General features: G+C 37.0%; 2 protein-coding genes and 1 pseudogene across 2 annotated transcripts in view; all 3 read right to left on the bottom strand.

Annotated features, from left to right (window-relative positions):
- Window positions 1-12,222: 12,222 nt before the first annotated feature.
- On the bottom strand, window positions 12,223-21,381 carry LOC126720000 (cytochrome P450 CYP749A22-like; annotated as a pseudogene).
- Window positions 12,263-16,903, bottom strand: LOC126719073 (cytochrome P450 CYP749A22-like). Its single transcript, XM_050421632.1, has 5 exons — window positions 16,509-16,903; window positions 16,201-16,424; window positions 13,701-13,933; window positions 13,106-13,484; window positions 12,263-13,012 (listed from the first exon to the last, which is right to left on the bottom strand). Exons 1-5 carry the CDS (start codon window positions 16,789-16,791, stop codon window positions 12,584-12,586), a joined length of 1,548 nt encoding a protein of 515 aa, XP_050277589.1. The 5' UTR covers window positions 16,792-16,903; the 3' UTR covers window positions 12,263-12,583.
- The window catches only part of LOC126719071 (cytochrome P450 CYP749A22-like), a 49,228-nt gene continuing 44,110 nt past the window's right edge, over window positions 18,517-23,634 (bottom strand). Inside the window, exon 6 of the transcript XR_007653182.1 lies at window positions 18,517-18,631. The gene's annotated coding sequence lies outside the window, so the exon portion shown is untranslated. The remainder of the gene's footprint in view (window positions 18,632-23,634) is intronic.

Below are 23,634 nucleotides of genomic sequence, written 5' to 3'. Positions count from 1 at the left end.
ATTTCATGCAGGATTGGGGATCATCTCATTGAGCGAGCTTTGCTAGATTTGGGGGCAAGTGTGAACCTAATGCCATATTCAGTATACTTACAGCTAGGTTTGGGGGAGTTGAAACCCACAACCATGACACTTCAATTAGCTGATAGGTCTGTGAAAATCCCTAGAGGTATTGTTGAGGATGTGCTAATTAAGGTGGATGCATTCTATTTTCCTGTTGATTTTGTTGTGTTAGACACTGAACCTACTCTAAATGCCAATACACAAATCCATGTCATTTTGGGTCGCCCTTTCTTAGCCACATCCAATGCTTTGATCAATTGTCGGAGTGGTGTGATGAAGATTTCTTTTGGGAATATGACTGTTGAGCTTAATATTTTTGACATAAGTAAGCAAGTACTAGACAATGAGGATATATGTGAGGTTAACATGATTGGGAGCCTAGTCCATGATACTTTCCTACAATCAAGTTGTGAGGATCCCCCAAACGCTTGCTTAACCCGTTTTGATTGCAATTTGGATACTGAAAAATCAATTGAGGAGGTCAATGCATTGTTGGATTCTATTCCTCTCTTAAGTATTGATAGCTGGCAGCCAAAAGTGATCCGTCTTCCACTTTCTTCATCCCCATTCCCATCTATTGTAGAACCACTAAAGTTGGATGACTTTTGGGAACACCAATTGATAAGTATACTTCAAGAGCATAAGGAAGCTATAGGTTGGAAAATTACTGATATTAAGGGTATTAGTGCTTCTGTGGTTATGCAAAGAATTCACTTGGAAGACACAACAAAAGCTTCTCAACATGTTTTTGACCCAGGTAAGTTACAATATCATTGGACTAGTCCATTCATAATATGCATTATTTATCTCCATGGTGTTGTTGGGGTTTGGATGGTCCTGTTTATCAGGATTGATCTCCAGTTGTGTTAAATCTTTTTGCAAAAAAAAAAAAAAAAAATTTATTTTCTGATTTTAGATTAATCTTTGTGTTTATTTTCTTGTTTAGTTTTATTTTCTTTTGTTCTAGCTGATATGTGACAGAAATTAAAATTTATAACAATCAGCTTGATCAAGGTACGTCTCCTCCTTCTCCTTACCTTATTTTTCCTACTTGATTTTCTCATGTTGCATATTCATATTTTGCTCTCATTTCATTCAAGACATATATTTGAGAGTATCATTTTTAACATTGAGGGCAATGTTTGGTTTAGGTTTGGGGGGGATTTATATAGATTTCTATCTTTTTGTTTTGTTTAGTTGTGTTAAAAAAAAAAAAAAAAACTTTTGCCTAGCTTGAGGTTTATGTTGTGAGTTCATTATACTACTCTTGCTTAAAGAATTTCATTGCTTTCATGCTCAATTCATTGCACATGCACGTAGCCACTCAAACACAACTTGTTGTTGAAGGATAAAAATGATTAGAAAATCTTGATGATAACAATGTGGAGACTATAACCCCTGTGAGTTTTGAGCCAATCATTATTTTTGGAGGGTTATTTATTGTTTCTAATCTTAAAGTTCATTTGGAAGTACGTAACATGTTTCCCTTGTTGTAGTCTCATTGTTCTTTCTTTTGGCCAAGAAAAAAAAAAATGATTTTATGCCACACTTGAATCTTTTGAAGTCATTGATGTTGAATGAACTATACTAGTCTTTGAGAGATGAGATTAGGCCATTTTTGTCTACTTTGAGCCATATATGTATTTTTCTTTTTCTTTTTTGATACATTATCACTAGTCACCCCGTTGAGCCTTTTAATTAGCCTTTCTTTCTTAAAGCCCTTATCCATAGTGTTTCAAGATTGAATTTGATCAATTTGTTTCAATGTGGTGGTTTGTAAGAGAATTCAAAGAAAGAAAGAAAAATTCAAAGAAACAAAAAAAAAAAAAAAAAAAAAAAAATTGAAAAGAAGAAAAAAAAATTCAAAAAAAAAAAAAGTGTCAAAAAGAAGAAAATAAAAAAGGTTCTCATCAAATTTTGGGAAGTGAAATGGAAGGAAGGAATACTACTTTGAAGAAGAAGAGTTGAAAAAAAAAATTGTTGAATGGAAATTCCAAAAAGAGTTGACATTCCGACAAATCTTGAATTCTAATTATTTACCTTCACCCATTTTTATTTCATTCCCTTTACTTTTACCCTACATTACGTCCTAATAAAGTCCTTATTTGATCTTGAAGATTGTGTAGTTCAGATATTGATATGACTGAGAAGAAAAAGGTGTGGTATGAATATTTTTGGCATCCTTTCATGAGACTACTTGTTCTTTCTTGATTAAGCGTTTTTCATGGGATTTATATGTGAGGTATTTGATTTTGCTTACATTATTCCGCTCACATATATTGTTGAGAGTGTTACACCCCATTTCAAAGTGATTTCAATTGTTGAGTGATAACACCGGAAAGATTTGAGTTGAAACATACTTTCAAATAGAGATTCGACTCAAGTTTATTCTAAAACTAAGAGTATGTTTGGGTTGGCTACCACTTTTCACTCACATTGAGTTTTGATGGCATGAGAAATTTCTTTAGCATTTGTAGTGTTTTTGAACTTGAACTAATCCACTTTGCAAAAGGCAATTGAAAAAAAAAAAAAAAATTCTTTGTTTTGTTTATTTATTTTTTTAGTATTCATTCTCAGAATTTTGTGGGTATATTCCCTACAAACCCTCACGAGACTACAACTCGTCCACTAGTGTAAGCTAGGGGTTTAAAGGCTTGTTGCATATGCTAAATGCAATCGAAAATTCCAGCGAAAGTGGATTAGTTAGGATTTCCTTTTTCTTTGTTTTTAACTTCTTTGTTTTGTTTTACTATTTATCTGTTTTGCTTGAGGACTAGCAAAATGTAGGTTTGGGGGTATTTGATGTGCATGAAATATATACAATAAAGTACTCACATATCTACATATTTAGCCTTACTTTTATGTTATTTTGTGACTAATTATATAATATCTTTGTGTTGTAGGTAATAAGGGCTTTACATGCAAAGTGGGGCTAAGCCAATTGAATCAAGCCAACTTACATTCAGCCAGGCATGAATCCAAGAAAACACCAAATCCAAGTCCAATTCGGATTAGGATTCCAGACTGCATATCAGTTAGTATTTTTGGCATAACTTTCGGCTCAGATGTCCAATGGAGATGATTCAAGTTGGGCTGGAACGATAACTTAAAGGGATACAACTTTGTAGTTTACCAAAAGTCCAAATTCTGACGTTAAATGGGCCAAAATAGTCGGTTAAGTGAAGCCTAAAAATCTGGGATTTTCTCCAAACGAGAATTCAACTTGTAATAGGATTCCTTGACCTATTTAAGGGCTCTTTAGGGCAAAATTCATGGAGGCGGAAGGCTAGTGCTAGGGCTGAGGGCTGAATGTATAGAGAGTGCGGCTACTTCTTTGGTTTTCTTCCATGACAGTTAGTTTTATTTTATTTGTCTAGTTTAATGTTTAGTATTTTATTTTTGTGTTTTCTTTCAATTACCATGAGTAGCTAAATTTATAATTAGGGTTGAGGATGAAACCTTGTTAACGATTATCAATAATATTTATGTGATTTGATTTTTCCCACAATAGTTGTTCTTTAATGATTTAAATTGTTCTTACTTCATATCAATTGACTAAGATGGAATTCTAGATATGAGTTCAATCATGTTTTTCTCATGATTTAGGATTTATCTTAATTAATTGAATGCTTGGTTTATTAATTCTTGATTATAAAATTGGATATCGTTTGTGATTTGTCTGTCAATGGATACAATTTATGATTTGATTTTTAGAATTGGATATATCTTGTGATTTGTTTGGCTACGGATACAATTGATGATTTGATTTTATACTTAAGAAGCGAAGAAGAACATGCTTTTGATTTTTAAAATAAGGATTTTAATGATGATATTTTCCATGATAGCAAGATTGACTTCTAGATTATCATGCAGTGGTCGGGAGAAATTAATGATCATAAATATATACTGATATGACTTACAAGGCGGATTCCAAAACCTTAATTCCTTTCTCTTGATTGTTTACATCTTTTTATTGCTTTATATCTTTACTTAGTTTAATTATTTGCTTAATTTTATTATTTGTTTAGTATATTTAATTGCAACCAACCAATTTTTATTTAAACTAGATTAGGATTAATTTGGTTAAGGTTTAATTAATTTTCCTACATTCATACAAGTCCCTGTGGGTTCGACCTCGTTCTTGTCCAACTATACTTCGGTACGGTTCGTACACTTGCGAGTATTTTAAAATTTCACAACAGATGACATGGTTGTAAAAAGTAAGCAAACTTCGAAGCATTTGAATGACTTGGGAAATGTATTTTCGGTGCTTAGGGAGCACAAGTTGCATTTTAATTCTTCTAAATGCTCTTTTGGTGACAATTTGGGCAAGTTTTTGGGTTATATGAGGTTAATCCCGATCAGATAACAGCCATAAATAACCTGCATCCACCTCGGAATCCCAAAGAAGTACAGAAGCTAATAGGAATGAGGGCTGCCTTGAATAGGTTCATCTCTCGGTCAGCAGAGTGTTGTCGACCATTCTTTCAGCTCCTCCACAAGTGGTAGAATTTTGAGTGGAAAAAGGAAAGTATTGAAGCTTTTGAGGAATTAAAGTGGTACTTATCACATCTTTATGTTCTCTCCCGACCCGAGAAGGAGGAGGTTTTATATGCTTTTATAGTAGTTACTAATCATATAGTAAGTCTAGTCTTGGTTAGAACAAATGATGGGGTGCAATGGCTTGTTTATTACATCAACAAATCCTTGCAAGAAGTAGAAACTCGCTACTTACCCTTGGAGAAGGCAGTTTTGGCCATTATACATGCAACAAGAAAACTCCCTTATTATTTCCAAGCGCATACCATGGTGGTTCTTACCCAACTCCCTTTACAAGCACTACTTCAGAAATCTAACTACAAGGGGGAGGATTGCCAAGTGGGGAATGATGCTTGGTGCTTTTTATATCAAATATATGCCTCGGACAGGTGTAAAGGGACAAGTTCTTGCAGATATAGTTACTGAGTTTACCGAGGATTTTATGGGAGGAGATATGTCAGGTTCTGAGATCCTGGTAGTCTCCACTCCCTATCTTCCATCTTGGGAAGTTTATACTGATGGTGCAATTAATCAGAAAGGATCTAGTGTAGGAATTGTCTTGATATCACCCGAGAAGATAACTGTGGAACAATCCTTGAGATTGGGATTCCAACTACAAAGAATGAAGCAGAATATGAAGCTTTATTGGCTGGAATGGCAATGGTTAGCAAGCTAGGGGAAAAAGTTGTAGAGATTTTCTCAGATTCAAGACTAATGGTTGGGCAAGTCAATGGAGAATTTGGGGCCAGGGCCCAATGAATGCAAGGATATCTCATCAAAGTTAGGCAGGCTCGATCCAACTTTGAAGCTTTCTCCATAAGGTAGATCCCAAGAGGCCAGAACTCTCATGTTGATTTGTTGGCTATGTTGGCCACCTCTTCGGGATCAGGCCTCCCTCAGGGTATAATCGTCGAGGATATGGTGGTCCCCAGCCATAGTGATCATACACCAAACATGATGCATAGCATACAGGTTGGTCTAAGTTGGATGGAACCATTAGTTTTGCTCTTAAGGAACGGGTCACTACCCGAAGACAAAGGTGAGGCCGAGAAGATTCGAAGAAAAACTCCATAATATTGGCTTTTCGAGGAGCAGAAGTTATACAAACACTCCTACTCAAGACCATATTTACTATGTGTCCATCCCGAAGCTGTAGAACCCTTGTTGGAGGAGTTGTATGAAGGGATTTATGGCAGTCATACTGGGGGAAGGTCCTTGTCACATAGAGCTCTTACCCAAGGGTATTGGTGGCCTAGTATGCAAAAGGCTACTCAAGATTACGTAAAGAAGTATAACCAATGTCAGAGTTAATCTCCAAATATCCACTAACCTGGTGGGTCTTGAATCCGCTCTCCAGTCCTTGGCCTTTTCCTCAATGAGGCTTAGATATAGTGGGACCATTACCAAGGACAATAAGGAACCAAAGATGGCTTTTCGCCAGGACGGACTACTTTACAAAATGGTTTGAGGCTAGGCCACTATCTAATATTAGGGACGTGAATGCTAAAAAGTTTGTTTGGAAGAATATTATAACTAGGTTTAGGATTCCCCATACATTGATCTTAGATAACGAGCTCCAATTCAACAGTAAGGCTTTCAGAAGATATTGTGGAGAGGTGGGTATCAGAAATAGATATTCCACTCCTGCCTACCCACAGGGAAACGGGAAAGCAAAAGCAGTGAATAAAGTCATAGTTAGTGGGCTAAAGAGGAGACTGGATGAAACAAAGGGGAAATGGGTGGGCGAGTTACCTCATGTATTGTGGACATATCTCACCACACCTGAAAGATTAATTGGGGAAACTCCGTTCTCAATGACCTATGGATTCGAGGTAGTCATACCTCTCGAGACAGGATTCCTAACTGTAAGGACATATGTGATTCAATGTTAGGAACATATGTCACTATTTTATGTAATTGGCTAATCTTTTGACAAAATGCATTTTACTTGTAATTGGATAGATTTAGGATGTGTTTAATGTTTCAAGAAATAAGGTTTCAAGTTCAAGTGTTAAAGTCATGCAAGTCTATCCAAGAATTAAGTTAGAAAGTGCTATTCATTAAAACTCGACAGCTAGCTTGACAGCTAGCATCTATCAAAATTTAAAGAGAGCTGTTTCAGCTCGAGGCTCGACAACTAGCTCGATAGATAGGGTGTCTATCGAGGTTTATGAAATTCAGTTTTTCAAGACTGTCTTTTATCCAATCTGTGAATGTATGTTTGGGCTTTCTTTTCTCACAACCCTAAACATATATAAGGATTATTTTAAGGGCCGTCAAAGGTTGCGCGAGTGTGAGGTAAAGTTTTGTTCATGCAAATTGTGACCGGAGACAGAATTTTCCCTAGCTCATCTTTCTATTGAAGAAGCTGCTGTATTTGTACACCGTAGGGTTTTGTGACCAAGCAACTTCACGATTTTCATTGTCTGAATGAACTGAAGAACTTTGTAGCCAACATCCTTCTCTAGTTGGTGATTGAAGTCACGTATTGGGATCCGCACAATTGGTTAGTCACGTACTAGGAGCCGTGCATTGAAAAGAAGAGATTGTCACTACAGAATAAGTCTAATTGGGTATTGGGGTAGGGGATCAACTATAGGTTGGTATAAGGTACTAGGATTCCTTTACTTGTAATATCTTGTTATAATAATAGTGAATTCTCGGAAGTGGTGACCTTAAAATCACCCAGTGGGGTTTTTGCCATATAGGTTTTCTCCATTCGTAAACAAATCACTGTGTCAATTTATTTTCCGCTGCATACTTAGTTTAATTGGTGATTGTTTGTGTTACCACGCGTTTACATGTTAATTTCATTAATTAATAAACTTGGCTAATTAATCAATTAATTCATCACAAGGAGTCAATACATTCTTGGCCTATCACCAACGTTAAGAACTAGCTAGTTAGTGTGGAAGAAACAACCATTTGCTCTCAACAAGCTTGGATTTTGTTGACGAAAGAAGAGAGGTGGCCATGGTCAAAATGGCACATTATCAATAAAAGCTTAGGCAAGGGTATGATAGAGGAGTCAAGGTAAGGCAACTGGCTCTTGGGGACCTGGTCTTAAGGAAAGTAGTAGGAATTGTGAAGAATCCATTGTGGGGAAAGTTAGGGCCTAACTGGGAAGGTTACTATCGTATCACATCAGTAGCTGGTATTGGGGCCTATTACTTAGAAGATTTGGACGAGAATGTTGTTCCACATCCATTGAATGTAAACAATTTGCGTAGATGGAATATAAACAATTTTGGATTTCGTTCAAACTCTTTTTGCTTGATGTTTGATGCTAGGTTTTCTAAAGTTAATCATTGTGATTAACTTTTGTGTGAATTTGGTTAAGTGTTAAACAGAACCTCGGCCTTGTTCGACTCCTTAGGTCACAAGCCTTAGGTAAGTTAACTCTTATGTGAATTTGGCTAAGTGTTAAACAGAACCTCGATCATGTTTGACTCCTTGAGTCACAAGCCTTAGGTAAATTAACTCTTGTGTAAATTTGGCTAAGTGTTAAACAGAACTTCTGCCTTCTTCAACTGTTCAAGTCACAAGCCTTCGGTAAATTAACCCTTAAGTGAATATAGTTAAATCTAGAAATATAACCATAATTCTTTCTGGATTCTTGAATCATATTGTTAGGCTTAAATTTAGTTGATGATGACTTCATGTACTTGAAACTATACACTTTAATAAGGAGAGTGTGTATTATATTTTGCAAAGTAATGAGAAAGTAAGTATTTAAGCAAAATGAGAATGCAATAAAACTTGGATATATTCATTCAAAGTTCAGAAAAATGTTTACAAATCCGGCAAAACTAAAAAAGAAGAAGAAAAAAAAAAGAGCGTTTGCTAAATCTAGCCCGTTACAAATTTGCCTAAGTGCTAAACTTAACGGAGCTATGCTACAACATTCTTCACTTTCTCCTTTTTCTTCTTCTTCAATAGCTCAGCTTCTTCAACTTATTTTGATTTCAGTTCCACCACTAGGGCTGGAGTCTGTTTTTCCTTCTCAGTAGAAGGCTTAGAAGTTGGGGCTGCCAAGGATTTGGGCGCCGAGGAGTTAGAGCTTGGATCTAGCTGAGGAAGGGTAGAGCTAGTAGCAACATGAAGAGCTAGGGGATAGTAAACTTTGTTGGGCCCCCAAGGTTAGAGTCAACACCAACTCCAGCAGCATTAAGAGCTTTACCCCAAAATTCAAGATAGAAGGCCCAAGCCACATCTCTAAGTTGGGCGATTAAGCTTTGGGCAGTCTTAGTCATACCGTCATCATAAGCGGCTTGTTCAGCCTTCGCCTTTTCAGAATCCTTGCCCTCAAGTTCCTTTTGTTGGAGCTTGATTTGCTCTTTGGCCGAAGCTAGTTGCATTTCAGTCTTTTTCAATGAAACCCACAACTCTTCGACTTGCTTTTCAAACCCTCACAAATCAACTTCGGCATTCTTGCACCCTATCTCAGCCTTGGCTAGGTGGAAAAGTGAGTCCTTGTACTTCTTCTTTGCCTCAGCCAAAGCCTTATCCAAATGGGCCAGTTTACTCTCCACTTCTCGGGACTTTGAGAAAGCGTAGTCGACCCATTCCTCGGCCATAAAGGATGCTTGCATGGCTTGTTTTTAAGAAAAAAATGTATACACATGTTACAGTTCTTAACATAAAAGATATGAGTAAGTCATATAGAAATTGAGGTATAAAAGCTAATCTTTACAAGGTCCCTTTTTAGTGAGAGGAACTCTTCATGTTTCCTTAGCCCCTTTAGTTCCTGCATGTCATCAGGAAGAAGTAAGGCCTTTTCAAGTTATTCGGACACTAGCCCGGACTTGCCCTTCTAGGCATCCCTAAGGGTTGCCTCAGATGTGACAGGGTCTCCTATGCTGAGCACAAAGGCTGGGTTCCATATGGTGGCCTTGGAGCGCTGCTCCCCTTTAATGCTTTCACTTGCCTCAGCAGAAGTGCCCTTTTTTTATTGCACCCCTATAATTCTAGGCTCCTTAGAGGACGACTGTTGAGTGGATTGGGGTATCTCCCCCTCTTCAAAGCTCTCCTTCTCAGTCTATTTTCCCCTTTTTCTCTTCTTCTCTACAGCATTAGCAGTAGAGGAATGAGGTGGAGAGGGAGTAGGGGGTCGAGGTACAACGGGAACTACAGGAGCATTCCCCTCGGCGTAAGCAGTGAGTAGGGCTAGCAAGTCTGGAATTTTTTTTCCTCGAGCACCATTGCTTCAGGAATGTTAGCTACTTCTTGACTAGTACTGACTTGAATAGTAACAAGGCAACAATGACTAGGTTCTAGGGTATCTTCAGAGTCAGCCAGATAAAAAACCTCAAAATCTTTCTCTATGTCCTCTTGGGTAGGTTCAGATGCTGGCTCTTCCTGCTCTTCGACAGAGGGAAGATGTAACAGCCCAGCCTAATAGAAAAAAGAAAAAAGAAAAAGAAAAAAAGGGATCAGATTTTTTTTTTTTTTTAAGGAGCCACACGTGACCCCACTTACCACCACACATTCTCTCAAAATATCTCCCTCTCTCCCTCTTTGGCCAGTCAAAGTAAGTGTCCCTCTAAACTTTCTTTCGTTCATTTTCCTCACAAACATAACAAGCATTCCTCCCTCACTCTCTCCCACTATGTACCCCTTTTCCCACCATCTCCACCATCTTTTCCGGCAAGATCATTGCAAAACTCTCTAGGAACCTCTAAGGCATATTCATCTCTTTTGATTTAAGGTAAAAATTTCTAATCTTTTTGTGGGTTTATATGCTTTTGTTTGAGGTTATGTTTATCTAAGCTTTAATAATAATACCCATGTGATTTATGATATTAGAAGTGATATTTATGTGTTTTTATGTATGGGTTTTGGTCTTGGTGGATGCATTTGATGAGTGGGTTTATGCTTTTTACAATGGTGGTTAGCAAAGTGGTGAAGATTTGGGAGTTTGGCTTTCTCATGTGAAATAGTTGATGAATCTAATTTTTATTGTGTATTTGGAGCTAGTGGAGGATTTACTTTTGGGGTTTAATGGTGGGTATTATTATATATGTTGTTGTTTTGTGGGTCTGTACTTTTCCCTAAAAACGGCCATGCCCTCGGGGGTATCAACTAGTTTGGCGACCCTATACATGTGTCTCTATAAGGTAAAAGTAAGAAGAAAAAGAAAAAGAGAGAGAGAGAGAGTTTCCCACTCATTTACCCCAATATATTTGGACCGTTGGATCATCATTGCACTGTAGAACGTGAGGAGACAAGCAGCCGCCTAATGCAATAACTGTAGCGATGTGGATATCGAAGCATCAGGAGTGTTCATAAGACAAGTGAAACGACATCCCCACGTGGGAACGTGTTTGGCATGTACCAGCCTTCCCATTGCTACTAAAATCTTGCTCTTAGAGTAGCTCCTGATAGCAAGATTTTAGAGGGCTATTGTGTGGAGTCCAAGGACTGAAGAGTTCTAGGCCAAGGATTAACTAGCCTCATCCAAGACCCAGAAGGGTATGCGAGCCTCGAGGCCACCCACCCAAGGAGAGCAATAGAATCAGGACAATCAATATCCTGCGAAGACCCAAGGGGAGGAGAAAAGATAACAATGGGGGCATGGATGGAGGGAGGAAGTTTCTTGAAGGACATACCTCCCACCTTCACATTCAATGCCTTACAACAACCTTATTAGCTGCATTAATGTGGAAATGACCCCTGAATAATAACTTCACAAGTAGTAGCCCTTTCTACCACCTTCAGTAGAGTCTTGATGGGACAAGTATCCTGTGAAGTGCCCTGAGACATATAGGTGGAGGGATGGGATGCATGGAAAAGGGATAAAAAAAGAAAGGAACCCCCCATATAAAAAGGATGAACATTTTAAGAACCATTAGAGTAGGAAACAGAACTACGAACAGCCTTGTGTAAAACTTGAACTAAATTTATATACAAGGAATTGATCCTCAGACTTGCCCGAGGAGGAATTTATCCTCAATTGTTGATAAAATTACCTAAATCTGGGCTCTTTAGCCATAAGCTTAGGCTTAGTGTAGTATTGCACTTGGACTTGTTTCTCACTCTCTCAACAAATTCTATTTTTTGGGCTTGATTTGAAGGACAAGTTACCACTAATCTAAGTGGGCTTGGACTTGTATTTTTTTGAGTAGCACTTACAGTCGCCCTTTGAATTGCTCAAATTTTTTTTTTAATGGAGGCATCCATGGTTTAAATCTCCCTTCTCCCAACTAATAATAACAATAATAACAACAACAATAATAAAATTCCTTATCTAAATTTATGGTGAAATTCACTATTCATGTACAGGAGAGAGTGGTCTCACTAAAGTGTATTCCTGTTCTACCAAGGGCCTTGTAATGTAACTAATACCTCATGTTGCTTTTAGTAGAGATATTTAGGGTTCAAATTTCTCCTCTTCAGTTGAAAAAAAAAAAGTCCCTCTTCTTTTAACTTGAGACCTAACTTCCCAGCAAGCCTTTTTTTGGGACCTGTATGTGCGAATTCGGAATGAAGCAACTTTAACACACCTGTTGGCATATATCAGCCATCATAGTCTATATGAGGTTGTTTAGGTATTCAACCAATCAATGCCGCTAATGTCTTCATTCTGCGTAATATTAGATGATCACTAACCATGTAATAAAGATCAAAAAAGGGTCATAGTAAATTAAAATTAAGCAGAAGCATATAAGACAACAGTCATGACTTTAATTAAGACACGCGACCAACAGTCCAGATCGTATTAGATCTTGAGATACCTGAAGTCTCCAAATGCCATTGCGTTACACTAACTAATGATCAACATAATCTTAATATTGGTCACCAGTCTTCAATGTCTCTACTGATTCTATTAATTCAATGTTCATTCACTTTTTGTGTATCATTTAGTCTCCAAGCTACCAAATCCCAATTAAGCTCAGAAACAACTGAAATAAAAAAGGCTACAGTATACATCCCAAGGCATTGATGTCTGGATATTCTGTGTACATTTTACTGCCACTTCTGGTCTTTACAATGAGTGTAGCATCACTTGAACTCCATGTTGCGGGCGAATGGTAAGAAGCTGAAATGGTGAGTGGACATAGGCTGGGGAAAGGGTGAAGGCATAGCGTTGTAGAATCATGGAAAGAGCAATCTTTGCTTCAGTTGTCGCAAAGTTCAACCCCACACAAGTTCGAGGCCCTATTCCAAAGGGAAAAAAAGCAGCTACGTTGTTGTTAGTAGCCTTGGCAATACCTTCTGAGAATCTCTCTGGTTTGAAAAGATGCACGTCTTCTCCCCATATTTTGGGGTCATGGTGAGGTGCAAGAGTTGTGATGTACAGTAATAAATTAGCTGGAAGAGTGAGCTTCCCCAGTCTAACTTCCCTTTTAACTTTTCTTGTAATTGTAATTACAGGTGGATATAACCTTAGAGACTCATTGATGATCATACTCGTCTGCATGGGAAGCAATGTCAGAAAAATCAAGAATTTAAGAATTGCAGTTAAGTCTGTCATTTACACAAGTGATTGAGTCTGAGACATTCTTACAGTCTTGAGTTTCGTGATGTCATCTGGGTTTGGATTTTGTTGGCCAAATAAATTGAGCACCTCCATTCTTGCCTCTTCTTGCCAATCTGTGTGGATTGCTAGAAGAAATATAGTCCACCCAAGTAAGGTACCAGTGGTTTCCTGACCAGCAAGGTAAAATGTTTTACACTCGTCCACCAAATCTTCTATTGAAATCTTTAAGCTAGCATTTGCATCATGATGAGCCTCTACAAGTTGTTGAAGAAAATCACCCCCAATGCTGTTACCCTCTCCAGTCATTACCTTCTCTTCTCTCTTCCTTATTATCTCTAATATAGCGTTGTGTATTCCTTTTACAAGCTCCTCCGATTCAATTTCATCATTGGTTTTATAAATTTTACTGTAAAAATGGACAAATGATATTAGGATATCGACCAATGGTACAATAACAACAATAAGCATTAGTTTCAAAATTTTGAGGTTAGTTATGATCGTCAACATACTGGTTAGAGTCAGTCACATTTTAGAATGCTACTAGGACATGAGGATGCTAAGAATATTAAATGGAGAGTAGTTCTATGTTCCCCAATTGTTGGTTTAACTAAAAGGACTTTACCTGATGCCAGGAAACCTGAGTTTGTAAGTATTTCTAGATGATACCAAGGCCAATTTCATCAACATCTCAAAAATGTTCTTCCCTTCTAAGTAACTGCTCCCAAAAGCTGTCCTTGAAATCACTTCGGAAGTCAATAGCCTAAATTCTTCAAATACCTCAATCTCTTTACCTTCATGATGTTTCCATCTTTCTAGCATCACCTCAACGCTACTGATCATTGATGGAATCATATTCTGCAAAAGTGAATTCCTTCTAACAAGTTAGACTAATTTCCAAGAATTGTTTTCCTTGATACATAGAATAATTTGCTGGGGCAGGAATTTGAACCATTGATATCCAGTGGCGATGCCACGTACAGGCCAGGGTGTTCCCAAGAACACCCTGACCTGAAAAAAATTAAAAAAAATACAAATATATATATATATATATATATATATATATTTAAGCTATTTTAGGAACACCCTCAATCACAAAATTAGGAACACCCTCAAGTTAAAAAAAAAAAATTTATTTGTTCAACTTTCAAGCAAAAAAAAAAAAAAGCCCAAAAAAAAAAAAAAAATTGTGACAGAGCCAAGCCAAAATTTATCTGTTAAACTTTCAAGCAAAAAAAAAATCTGAAATTTATTTTTTTTTTTACAGAGCCAAGCCCATGGCAAGCCCAACAGAGCAAACCCACCCACGGATTCTCAAAAAAAAAAAAAAAAAACCTACACAGAGAATTAGAAATCAAACCCACCGTACCCACGGTCACGTTGTTGGTAGAGAAAGCAGAGAAAACCAAACCCTAATACACTATACAGTCTATAGAGCAAAAGCAAAACAAACTCCAACACTGTGTTTATCAAAAAAAAAAAAAAAAAAAAAAAAAACCAATACAAAGCCTCTGTACCAAAACCAAACCAAAAAAACCCCAATACTTGCTCGTCGTCGCCGTAGCTCGCTCCTCATCGTCGTCGTCGTAGCTCGCTCGCCCCTTGTCGTCGTCGCTTGTCGCTTGTTGCTCGCCCCTCATCGCAAATCGCAGATCATAGACGGTAGATCGCAGATCGCTCTTCTTGGTGCTCGCAGATCCCTCCCTCAAGGTATTTCTCTCTCTTTTTCTCTCTGACTTTCTCTCAGTCTCTCAATCTCTCTCTCTTTATCTCACTGAAAGTCTGAAATGAAAACTAAAATAATGAATGTCTGATATATCTCTCTCTTTAGTCTTTATTCTTTAAGACTAAATTAACTCAGTAACTCTCTCTCTCTCTCTCTCTCTCTCTCTCCTATTGGCTGGCCAAATGAATGGGCTTTATTTATATTTTGCTTTTTCCTGTTTTTTGTCTTTTTGAATTTGGCTTTATCAGTTTATCTTATCTGTTGGTGTTGGTCAGTGCGTGTTCACTGTGTTAGTGAGATATTAATTGTCTTTTAGTGTGTATTGTGATTTGTGAATCTGTGATTGTGAAATTTTTTGATTAGTAGGCTATTGTGATTGGGGCGTCATGCATGCCTGTGCTTGTCCGTTGAGTGGGGTGGGGGTAGATGGGCTGATGGGCACATGGGGCCAGGTAAACAATAATTAAAGCAGTGTAATGTGCTGCACATTACACTGCATTAATTATTATGCTGTAGATGGGGTGTGTAATGTCAGGCTCTTTTAGTGTAATGTGCATAAGGGGCTAAACAATGTAACAAACTAAAGCAGAATAATTAATGGCAAACAAATTAAAGCAATATAGTTTATTGTTATGCTAAACAACACTAATTAAAGCTGTATAATTAACCAATACATTATAAAAGAAAAATAAATTAAATTATGTTAGGCTAAATAATAATTAAGAATTTTATAATTAATGAAATAACAATATAATAAATTATAGTTTATAAAAGACAAACAAATTAATGAAACAACTAAACAACAATAATTAATAATTTTATTAATATTTCAAATGAACTTATAGTTTATTGTATAGGTACTTTTGCTTTTTTTTTTTAAGCACAAACTTCATGCCGGCCAAATCTTGAATTTCGGCCAGTATTTACTGAAATGTCCCGAAACACCCGAAAATAGACCGAAATGAACCAAAATTTTTTCAAAGTGGAATAAGAACACTCTAGAAAAAATTCCTGGAGTCGCCACTGTTGATATCCCCGTTAGAAATATTAAAAAGTACTGATTGAACTACAACTACACAAGGCTCTTGACATTTTCCACGATTGTATATCTATGCTTTTTGAATAGAATTTTATTAATAATTTAATATGCTAATTTGTTATTGGGTTTAGTTCATTTAAAATAGAATAGTGATACTAAAGATATTACAAATTTTACTATTAGCTTTACAAATAGATATGCCAATTTTAAGCGCATCACACAAAAAGTAATAAGTAATTTATTTGTTACACATATATTGTTGATGCGACATGAATTGTATTAACACTCTCTGGTTTGTAAAATTTTTATGATAAAATTGAAAGTATATTCTAAATGGTAAGACTAAGAGAAAGAGATTACTTTGAGGCTCTCTGCATGAAAGGCAGAATTAGCAAGTTTCCGCATCTTTGCCCATTTTTCACCTTCAGAAGTCACAAGCCCATCACCTAAGAGTTTCTTCGAATAGTTTCCGGTCTCAGGCTTTGAATAAGCGTTGTCTCTATTGTTCATTATCTCTTTGATTAGCTCTGGTTCAGTAACGACCAGTTGAGCTTTGGGGCCAAACCATTGAAGATAATTATTACCTGTACCAAAGAATATAAGGCATCAAAATTAAAAATGACTAAATTTACTAAAATTGACCAAATCACTTTGAAAGATTTATTTACCATATTTGTCAACCCACGAGTGAACATGAGGCAGAATTGTGGGAAATATGTCATGTGATAAATTCATTGGCCTGCTCATGGCTTCTTTTATCATGTTGAAAATTTCTTTGGTGCTTCCTTGGAAGAATCTGTAGGAAGGACCTTTGATTCCCTGTGAACTCAATTGATTCTTCATGTGAATTGGAGTCCACCATAGTTTGTGAAGGCCCCGAATAAGAGTCAAGAGAAAGTACAGGCACAGGGAGCTTGTAAGACTGATTAAAAGGATTACAACAGCACCCATTTTCTCTTTCTGAAGGAAACTTTTGGGAAGTTTAGAATTAGATGGTTATCCTCAATGTTTCAACTTTTAGTTAGTGATGAATGTGGATTTGTTGAATTGAGTGTTGTGGGCTTCAAGTACACCAAGTCCAATATGAATTAAATACTGAATTATTGCTAGAATGTCTCGATATAGTATTGACAATTGTAGAATTGTTGGATCATACCATGATGATATTATAAACAATTTAATAATTTATTAAGATATTAAGGATGAGTATAAGGATAATATGTATGACTTTGTTACCTGGGGACTCTCTTTACACGTAATATGTCATTGTCAGGTTTTTTTTTTTTTTTGAAAACATTGTCAGGTTATGTCTAAACCACTGTATAGTTTTCAGATATGTTGGCTAGTGTATGGGAGAGAGTAAATGGAAAGTCTCCATCTGGCAGTACTTGTGTTTGGCCTCCCCCAGGTAAAACTGAAAACTCTTTTTTGTAATATTAAAAATATTGACATTGTTGTGATTTATGTTGCCTTTGTGCGCCTGTCGGTTATTGCTGCGAGATTGCATGGTCAAGCCTGTTAAAGATTTCTCATACAATTTGTTTAAAGGTAAATGTGTAATCATATGCAGAATGCTGACAAGCTTGCTCAACTTATTATAGCATGGATTCTTGAATATTGTCGCCCTTTGAATTGCTCAAAATTTATTTTTTTTCAAGGGAGGCATCTACGGTTTAATTCTCATTTCTCCCCACTAATAATAATAATAATAATAATATTCCTTATTTAAATTTGTGGCGAAATTCACTATTCATGTACGGGAGAGAGAGGTATCACCAAAGTGTTTTTCCGTTTTACTAGCCAAGAGCCTTGTAACGAAACTAATATTTAGTGTTGTTTTCAGTGGAAAAATATGGAGTTCAAATTTTTGGTCCTCTCCGGTTAAAAAAAAAGTCCCTCTTCTTTTAACTTGAGACCTTACTTCCCAGCAAGCCTTTTTATTTTTTTTTGCTAAATCCCAGCAAACCATCTTTATTAAACATACTGATACACCCGACCAAAATGGTAATTGTCCATACAATGCATGTCATGGACGACCTTAATAAAACCGTCCTGAGGGAAAAGGTCGTCGCTCAAAGACATGAACACTCGTTCCCACTCTTCGCGGAGCCGTTACAAGACATTAATCAACCTTCAGACCGTTGGGAAGGGCAGCTCATCATTAACACCCTGCAAGGGCGTTACCAGGCAAGATTAAAGCCCCCATCAAGACTTCACCAACGGCTAGAAGAAATCACCTGTAAGCACACATATATAAAGACTGAACCCCAAAAGGGGCAGGGTAAGAAAAATACTCTAACACATTATCCTCATTGCTCTCCTTTGTCAATCTTTCTGACTTTGGCATCGGAGACCTTTTTGCAGGCACAACGCCGGCGAACTACTTCCTTTCTTTCGTCCACGAATTGCAGAAGATTGGATTGGTAAGGGACGGCTTCCATCTGGACGATCATAATAAATTGACGATCAGTTCATCATCACATACTTTACAAAGAAACTATATGCTTTTTTGTGTGTGTGTATGCGCGAATACGTAATGAAGCAACTTTTAAACACCTGTTGGCATATATCAGCCATCATAGCCTATATGAGGTTGTTAAGCTAAGTATTCAACCAATCAGTACCGCTAATGTCTTAATTCTGCGTAATATTAGATGATCACTAACCATGTAATCAAGATCAAAAAAGGGTCATAGTAAATTAAAATTAAGCACAAGCATATAAGACAACAGTCATGACTTTAATTAAGACACGCGACCAACAGTCCAGATCGTATTAGATCTTGAGATACCTGAAAAGTCTCCAAATGCCATTACGTTACACTAACTAATGATCAACATAATCTTCATATTGGTCATCCCAGTCTTCAGTGTCTCTACTGATTCTATTAATTCAATGTCCATTCACTTTTTGTGTAACACATTAATATTTACTCTCCAAGCTACGAAATCCCAATTAAGCTCAGAAAAAACTGAAAAAAAAAAAAAATAAAAGGCTACAGTATACAACCCAAGGCATTGATGTCTGGATATCCTGTGCAAATTTTACTGCCAGTTCTGGTCTTTACAATGAGTGTAGCATCACTTGAATCCCATGATGTGGGCGAATGGTAAGAAGCTGAAATGGTGAGTGGACATAGGCTGGGGAAAGGGCGAAGGCATAGCGTTGTAGAATCATGGAAAGAGCAATCTTTGCTTCAGTTGTTGTAAAGTTCAACCCCACACAAGTTCGAGGCCCTATTCCAAAGGGAAAAAAAGCAGCTATGTTGTTGTTAGTAGCCTTGGCAATACCTTCTGAGAATCTCTCTGGTTTGAAAAGATGCACGTCTTCTCCCCATATTTTGGGGTCATGGTGAGGTGCAAGAGTTGGCATGTACAATAATAAATTAGCTGGAAGAGTGAGCTTCCCCAGTCTAACATCCCTTTCAACTTTTCTTGTTATTGCAATTATTGGTGGATATAACCTCAGAGACTCATTGATGATCATACACATCTGCATGGGAAACAATGTCAGAAAAATTAAGAATTTAAGAATTGCAATTGAGTTAAATGGTCTGTCATTTACACTAGTAATTGATTTGAGTTTGAGACATTCTTACAGTCTTGAGTTTCGTGATTCCATCCAGGTTTGGATTTTGTTGGCCAAATAAATTGAGCACCTCCTTTCTTGCTTTTTCTTGCCAATCTGTGTGGATTGCTAGAAGAAATATAGTCCACGCAAGCAAAGTACTAGTGGTTTCTTGACCAGCAAAGTAAAATGTTTTGCACTCGTCCACCAAATCTTCTATTGAAATCTTTAGGCTAGCATTGGTATCATGATGAGCCTCTACAAGTAGTTGAAGAAAATCACCCCCATTGCTGTTACCCTCTCCAGTCATTACCTTCTATTCTCTCTTCTTTATTATCTCTAATATAGCGTTGTGTATTCCTTTTACAAGCTCCTCCGATTCAATTTCATCATTAGTTTTATAAATTTTACTGTAAAAATGGACAAATGATATTAGGACAACATCGACCAATGGTACAATAACAACAATAAGCATTAGTTTCAAAATTTTGAGGTTAGTTATGATCCTCAACATACTAGTTAGAGTGGGTCACATTTTGGAATGCTATTAGGACATGAGGACGCAAAGAATATTTAATGAAGAGTAGTGCTATGTTCCCCAATTGTTGGTTTAACTAAAAGGAATTTACCTGCTGCAAGGAGACCTGAGTTTAAAAGCATTTCTGGATGATATCAAGGTCAATTTCATCAACATCTCAAAAATGTTCTTCCCTTCTAAGTAACAGCTCCCAAAAGCTGTCCTTGAAATCACTTCTGAAGTCAATAGCCTAAATTCTTCAGATACCTCAATCTCTTTACCTTCATGATGTTTCCATCTTTCTAGCATCACCTCAACGCTACTGATCATTGATGGAATCATATTCTGCAAAAGTGAATTCCTTCTAATAATATAAACTAATTTCCAAGAATTGTTTTCCTTGATACACAGATAATTTGCTGGGGCAGGAATTTGAATCATTGATATCTCTGTTAAAAATATTAAAAAGTACTAATTGAACTTCAACTACACAAGGCTCTTGACAATTTCCAAGATTGTATATCTATGCTTTTTTGGATAGAATTTTATTAATAATTTAATATGCTAATTTGTTATTGGGTTTGGTTCATTTAAAATAGAGTAGTGATACTAAAGATAATACAAATTTTACTATTAGCTTTACAAATAGATGTGTCAATTTTAAATCACACAAAAAGTATTAAGAAATTTATTTGTTACATGTATATTTTTGATGTGACATGAATTATGTTAACAGACTCTCTAGTTTGTAAAATTTTTATAATAAAATAGATAGAAGATTTAGTTTTTTATTTTATAAAATAAAAATTAATTAAACATATTTTTCTAGGCTAATAATTGCAATTTTAATGGTGCTAATTCTAAATGGTAAGACTAAGGGTAAGAGATTACTTTGAGGCTCTCTGCATGAAAGGCAGAATTAGCAAGTTTCCGCATCTTTGCCCATTTTTCACCTTCAGAAGTCGCAAGCCCATCTCCTAAGAGCTTCTTCGTATAGTTTGCGGGCTCTGGCTTTGGATAAGCGTTGTCTCTATTGTTCATTATCTCTTTGATTAGCTCTGGTTCAGTAACAACCAGTTGAGCTTTAGGGCCAAACCATTGAAGATAATTATTACCCGTACCAAAGAATATAAGGCAACAAAATTAAAAATGGATAAATTTACTAAAATTGACTAAATCACTTTGAAAGATTTATTTACCATATTTGTCAACCCACGAGTGAACATGAGGCAGAATTTGTAGGCCTGCTCATGGCTTCTTTTTTCATGTTGAAAATTTCTTTGGTGCTTCCATGGAAGAATCTGTAGGAAGGACCTTTGATTCCCTGTGAACTCAATTGATTTTTCATGTGAATTGGAGTCCACCATAGTTTGTGAAGGCCCCGGATAAGAGTCAAGAGAAAGTACAGACACAGGGAGCTTGTAAGACTGATTACAAAGGATTTCAACAGCACCCATTTTTTCTTTCTGAAGGAAACTTTTGGGAAGTTTAGAATTAGATGGTTATCCTCAATGTTTCAACTTTTAATTAGTGTTGAATGTGGATTTGTTGAACTGAGTGTTGTGGGCTTCAAGTACACAGAGTCCAATATGAATGAAAGTACTGAATTATTGCTAGAATGGTTGGATCACACCATGATGACATTATAAACAATTTAATAATTAATTAACATATTAAGGATAAGGATAATATATATGACTTTGTTACTAATTGGGGACTTTCTCTTTACAAGTAATATGTCATTGTCAGGTTATGTCTAAACCATTGTATAGTTTTCAGATATGTTGACTAGTGTATGGGACAGAGTCAATGGAAAGAACTCCTTCAATCCTCTCCATCTGGCAGTACTTGCGTTTGGCCTCCACCAGGTAAAATGAAAACACTTTTTTGTAATATTAAAATAATTGACATTGTTGTGATTTATGGTTCCTTTGTGTGCCTGTCGGTTATTGCTGTGAGATTGCACAGTCAAGCCTGTTAAAGATTTCTAATACAATTTGTTTAAAGGTATATGTGTAATCATATGCAGAATGTTGACAAGCTTGCTCAACTTATTATAGCTTGGTTTCTTGAATATTGTTGCTGTGTGGAGTCCAAGGACCGAGGAGTTCTAGGCCGGGGATTAACAAGCCTAATCCAAGACCCAGAAGGGTAAGCGAGCCCTGAGGACACCCACTCGAGGAGAGAAAGAGAATCAGGACAATCAATATCCTGTGAAGACTCGAGGGGAGGAGAAAAGATAACAACGGGGGTAGGGATGGTGGGAGGAAGTTTCCTGAACGACATACCTCCCACCTCCGTATTCAATGCCTTACAACAACCTTATTAGCTGTATTAATGTGGAAATGACCCCTAAACAATAACTTCACAACTAGTAGTCCTTTCTACCACCTTCAGCAGAGTCTTGATAGGAAAAATATCTTGTGAAGTGCCTTGAGACATACATGTGGAGGGCTGGGAGGCATGGAAAAGGGATATAAAAGGAAGGGAACCCCCCTAGAGAAAAGGGATGAACATTTTAAGAACCATTAGAATAGGAAACAGAACTGTGACCAACCTTGTGTAAAACTTGAACTGAATTTATATACAAGTAGTTGATCCTTAGACTTGCCCGAGGAGGACTTTATCCTCAGTTGTTGATTAAATCACCTCAATCTGTTAATCTGGGCTCTTCAGCCTTAAGCTTAGGCTTAGTGTAGTATTGCACTTGGACTTGTTTCTCACTCTTTCAACAAATTCTATTGTTTGGGCTTGATTTGAAGGACAAGGTAGCACTAATCTAAGTGGGATCGGACATGTATTTTTTGAGCACTTACAATTGGTGCCGTTTGTGGGAAACATCTGCAATTCACTTCTCCCAAGTTATGGCTAACTCTAAATAGAGTAGAAAGGAATCTGTTGCCTCACAGTGTGTGGACCACTTTGTCAGTCTAGAATGAAGGAGAGATCAAGAGCATGATCGAACTCCAAGCGTTAGGGTGAAAACGCAACACACAGGGGATACTAGTAGGAGCTAATCAAGGACTGGGAGTCATGTTTCCCATGAACAAGAGACACAAAATCTTAGGTTGGAGAATGATTATCTATGCAAAAAATTGCGTCGTAGGGCACATGATAGGGGAAATCGAACATGCCTATCAAGTTCAGGATTTGAAGATAGTATTTATAGACCAAGGTCCAAGACTCCCCCTAGTGAATCTTTCTTTGCGTCTTCACACTTGGATAGGGTGGAGAGACATAGTAAAAGGCACGAAGATAGCTCATTCCCTAAGAGCATGGGAAATGATGCAATGAGCAAAGCTCTATGACAAATTGCTAAGTCACCCTTCACGTGAAGAATTGATAGGCCAAGCTCCTTCATCGTTTCACATAACCTATTTTTATTATTTACAATGAGAGGACTGGTCTTGTGAAGCACGTGAGTCATTTTAATCAAAGGATGGCCATTCATTCAAGGAATGAGGCCCTCATGTGTAAGGTCTTTCCTTTTAGCCTTAGGCCTGTTGCCATGAGATGGTTCGATGCGCTAGAAGAGGGTTCTATAGGTTCCTATGAAGAGTTGACAAGAGCCTTCGAAGCTAGGTTTGTGTCGTGCAGTAGGGTCCCCAAGCCTTTAGACTTTTTGTTGTCCATGGTAATAAGAGAGGGGGAGACACTCAAAACCTACTCTGACAAATACTAGGAAACATTTAACGAAATTGATGGGGATT

Source organism: Quercus robur, chromosome 3 (genome assembly GCF_932294415.1).
Source record: "Quercus robur chromosome 3, dhQueRobu3.1, whole genome shotgun sequence".
NCBI lineage: Eukaryota > Viridiplantae > Streptophyta > Magnoliopsida > Fagales > Fagaceae > Quercus > Quercus robur.
The sequence above is the reverse complement of the archived record's forward strand: the minus strand, read 5'-3'. Positions and strand labels throughout refer to the sequence as shown.